The sequence below is a fragment of the Amblyomma americanum genome, chromosome 6, assembly GCF_052857255.1.
Source record: "Amblyomma americanum isolate KBUSLIRL-KWMA chromosome 6, ASM5285725v1, whole genome shotgun sequence".
NCBI classification, from domain to species: domain Eukaryota; kingdom Metazoa; phylum Arthropoda; class Arachnida; order Ixodida; family Ixodidae; genus Amblyomma; species Amblyomma americanum.
This window is the reverse complement of record NC_135502.1, coordinates 42,495,103-42,499,720: the sequence shown is the minus strand read 5'-3', so window position 1 is coordinate 42,499,720 and position 4,618 is coordinate 42,495,103. Positions and strand designations below refer to the sequence as shown.

The 4,618-nt window shown below is 49.5% G+C and overlaps 1 protein-coding gene across 1 annotated transcript; it reads left to right on the top strand.

Moving 5' to 3' along the window:
• The first annotated feature begins 397 nt into the window (after window positions 1–397).
• Window positions 398–4,098, top strand: LOC144136698 (uncharacterized). Its single transcript, XM_077669232.1, has 2 exons — window positions 398–561; window positions 813–4,098. Exon 2 carries the CDS (start codon window positions 885–887, stop codon window positions 2,835–2,837), a length of 1,953 nt encoding a protein of 650 aa, XP_077525358.1. The 5' UTR covers window positions 398–561; window positions 813–884; the 3' UTR covers window positions 2,838–4,098.
• The last annotated feature ends 520 nt before the right edge of the window (window positions 4,099–4,618 follow it).

Sequence of the window (4,618 nt, the reverse complement as noted above, 5' to 3'; positions counted from 1 at the left end):
CAGTAACAGAAGCAAAAATTTCATACGGCTGTTGACAGAGTATTTCAAACAGAGCTTTGCACAAATGTAAGTTTCACCGTGTATACGCCAGCCCCCATTACTGTCTGGCGTGCAAAGCGCATTTATTTTTCTGTTAGTAGAACCCGTGAAAACAAAAACATAAAATGCCAGGACAACCACGTCGCCCTAGTTGGCAGCCACAGAAAGCTGCGGCATGTCGAAGAGATATGCCCGCTTAACTTTCAAATTGAATTCGGAGCGAAGCTTTCAGTATGCGCTATTCTTCCTTGGGGGAGAGGGCCGAGCCCGTGCGCGGAAACCGGTCGTCGAGTCCCCTCCCTGGCACCGACGGTACGGTCCTCTCAAGCGATGTCGCTCGCTTTCGCATCCCGATGTCACGTGCGCATCGCCTTCGGCCTTCACCGGACGGGTTTCGAACGAAGTGCAGGACGCACAACGCAGCAAGGCTGCCACCTCGCAAACAACAACGAAACGAAACGACCGCGAAAGGATGTGCTGCACGCGAGTGTGTCCCAGTTCAGGCCTCTGTCACCCCCTCAGGTACGTTATGAATGGTACCGTGAGCATGTACAGATCCTCCCCTGCAGGCCAGATAGCGTTAATTGTTCATGTAATACTCGCAGAAACGAAAAACACAAGTTTCACCAAGATCAAACAAGTGCGACAAGCTTTCACATCTCTATTCACGAGAAATGTTTGAGGCTTTGTATGGCAGGATATTCCATAATGTCTGTGGAGAAAAGACATAATACAACTCGGATAACGCAGTCGGCCTTCTTGACCATATGCAGCTCCAGACTTGAGGACGCAGAACCAGAAGAAAGCCCTCCTCGGAAAAACTAGGACTCCATTCCCGTGAAGCAATGAAAGAGTTTTCGAGCTTGATTGCCATCACCATTGCTTTCATTGCCTGTGCCCTGTGCTCGGAGTGGGAGTGCAACGTCACACTTCCTTGGAGTGTTGCGCACAGTGATCATCCCGTCATACCTCACGACATCATTCAAGATCTTCTCCGTTGCCCTCACGAACTGCATGGCTGTAGTCCGGCGCCAGTTATTTGCGACGAACAGATCTTCGCCGTCACTTGTTCTTGCGCGAAGAACTGTGAATACTACGGAGACTGCTGCTGGGACGCCGGGCCTTCCCTGTCATCGAGATCACCAGCGACCTGCGTGGCACGAAACGTTGACCACCACTTTGGAAGGAACTTTTACGTCATTTCTGTGTGCGACCCCAAGTGGCCGGATGACGGCGTCCGCGATTCGTGTGAAAATGCGACATACTCGAAGGAAGCATTTTACTTTATACCGGTGACTACTAGAAAGATGGTTACGTACTTCAACGCCTTCTGCGCTCTGTGTAACTACGACCTGGACAACACCGCAACGTTCTGGAATTCCTCGGGGACCCCCGAAAGTGGGTTTCAGGTTGACGTTCCGCCAATCGTCTCGAGGCACGTGGACACCTTTCTCAGGCCTTGTGACCCGCACTTGGTGGACGTCCATCGCTGCCCTGAAGGCGCGGATGCCGAACTCACTAGGAAGTGTATGACGTACTTCGCGCCAGTCAAACACAAAGACAACGATTCAGATCTTGTCTACAAGAACGTGTACTGCGGCCTCTGCAACGGTGCCGAACTGTCCTCATTGAAGTGCATTCCGAAACGAGCCATCCGAGAGACGTGGGTTCGTGTTCACGTGCAAACTTCGTTCCGGCCCAATCTCGTTTCCCTGATGAGACCTGTTGTGAGCCAGAAGTCTTGCTTCTCGTGGCACGGCGACAAGTGCTACATAAAGGCACCCGAGCATTTTTATTCTAACCATTCGATGACGGGTGCGAATGACGGTATGATCAACATTACGAACACTACGACGCTGCGGTACGTGGCGTACAGTGTGCAAAACTACCTCACAATAATTTGCATTGGCTTATCCCTCGTGTGCCTCTTTCTAAAGGGCGTCGTGTACGTGTTCTACAAGAGTTCTCGTTCGTTTTCTACCAGGTGCACGCTGTGCTTGTCCTCTACGTTGTTCTGGAGTCACCTGCTGTTCCTTCTCGCCAACAGCTTCGATGTGCACACTCCCGTGTGCGTGGCGTTCGCGATCATTCTTCACTACGGGTTCCTATCCACGTTCTTCTGGACGAGCCTCCTATCCTTCGACATATGGAAGCACGTGGCAGCAGTGCGGATTACTTCGACGAAGCGCGGCGGATTTCTTCTGTACAGTTTAATCGCGTGGGGCGTTCCTATGGTGATAGTCGCGACTAGCGCGGCCATTAACTGGGGTGCACCTGACTTTGTGTTGTCGCCTCGCTACGGCCTGTTCGGCTGCTGGATAGGCAACCTCTGGAGCCAGCTAGCCTTCTTCCTCATGCCTATGATGATTCTACTTGCACTGGACGTTGGTCTGTACGTCCACACAGTCGTGAAGATTCGCAGGACAGCAAAGCGTGCATCTATATTTGAGTTCAAAGGTGGTGGTAACCAGTCACACATGAGGTTGTACGTGAAACTGGCCTTCATCATGGGCATGACCTGGCTGCTGGGTTTTGTGAGTGCCTTCTTCAACGTGCTTGCTATGGACATTGTCGTCATTGTTTTGATCGGGCTGCAGGGAGTGTACTTGTTCTTCGGATTCAAGGACTACGAACACCTCATTCCGAAGCGGTTTCGCAAGAAGCAAAAGTGCGTTATTACTGCCGTGCCTACGGCCAGCACACCGGTGCCGTCAGCTGAGGGAATGGCGCAAGAAAAAAACCTGGTTCGTCGGAGATCTTCTCAAAATTCTCAAAATGGAGTACCGAAGGCCGAGTGAAGCACATTCATGTTTGAGCGGCACTAGTGTGTGCAAGAAGCACGTATTGGCGGTCGGTTCAAGTGCCGCCTTAGTATTTTCTGATACGAGTCGATCAGTGCCGATGTTCAGCAGTGTTCGCGGATGTAAAACTAGTCTGAGCAGCCACGGAGTGACATCACAGTTGAACCCGACAGAGAAGTTGAGAGAGGTGGGTTGGTGACAATTCTAAGTAGAATAAGAACTTTGGCACTGTGCTACGAGTTTGTGTGTTACAAAAATACACACTTATTGCTCGCATGAGTCGACTGCTATGCTCTAATTATTTCCTAACATGCAGCATAGTAACATGCATAGCTTGTCATGTATGTTACTGTGAATAGGACATCAAGACAGAAAGAAACATTCACAAACTTACTAGTACCTGACAATGCAGCCCAACGTAAAACGCAGGAGACATAACGATTGAAAATTCGTGAACAAAGCTAGAAAGATAAATGTACCGCAGAGGCATTATGGAACGACGTTCTGTAGCGAAAGCTACATTGGCCACGGACTCGCAATTTCGCCGTGCTCGCATTCCCACCGTGCTCGCATTACCACATTGGTCGCACCGCACCACGTGACCAACCTCGTGACTGGTCACGTGACAATCACTAGCCAGACAACCAGACTAACCTGGACTTGCAATCAAGATTAACCAAGGCTAACCAAGCTATGCCTTAGGTTTCGCTACGGATATCCTGGCATAGTCGAGCTAAGCCACTGCCAATTTTTTTCATTTTGTATTATCGCCATAAATTTATCCACAGAGTGTAGACTAAGACTAGTAGGCTGCATAAAACGGGTAGCGCTTTCTGCGAGAACCTCAGCCGAGGCTCTTAAGCGCCGTTATTTTTTCTGTCGATGTGAAGCCAAACCCGATTATTGACTTGGCAACGGAGGCTCAATTTATGGAGACGGAGCAGAACTGGAGCAACAGGCTCAACTGAACCAGACTGTAGCAAATGAGGCACAGCAGTATTTATGCCTCATTCCAATGAGTGATCCTTGGATCACTCATTGGACTAAGGCATAAATAGATCAATCATTGGAATAAAGCATAATATTGGAATAAGGATCACTCATTGGAATAAAGCATAAAATCAGTGATCCTTCGATCACTCATTGGATCACTCTGAATCCGTGAAAGAGCACAGAATCCGCCGCGTTGTCAACATGCCGAAATTAGACAATTGGAAAAGACGTGCGCAAGCCTGGCTGCGTGGGGCAAGTGGGGGGGGGGGGGGGGGGGGATCCACTGCGAAGTGCTTTGCATCTGATCCGCAATTGTAACCCAGGATCTGAATCCAAATCGCCCACTGAAACCGAGTTCAGGCTCGCGGAGCAAGAAAACATGCTCCCTATTCCCGATTGGGAATGCGCAATTAGTTTGAGATTAAGCTGAAAACCTGGCAGAATTTTCAGCCGCAGCAGCAGCATGAGCATTTGTTTTGCAAAATAATTGAGTATGCGGTTGATATCCGACTAACCGCCTCGTGCTTGGAACAACCGCCTCTGACATGAGTGACGAAACACATTCACTTGAGGCACTTGTTCGCAAGATCGCGAATATTGATGTAAATGTACACGAATTGAAGTAAAAGTGTTGGTGGTTCCTCTTGCATACGTGTATACATGTCTGTCGACCCGCTTATTAAAAATTCAGTTCTGCTATCAGCAGGGGGTGTTTTCGGTTTCCGACGTTGAAACCATGGACGTCCTCGTAGGTTGATGAATGCCATCTTCGCTACATCAGAGTT

What these genes read in the sequence shown, in the direction of transcription:
- LOC144136698 (XM_077669232.1), top strand. Translation starts at nt 885, where the DNA reads ATGAAAGAGTTTTCGAGCTTGATTGCCATCACCATTGCTTTCATTGCC.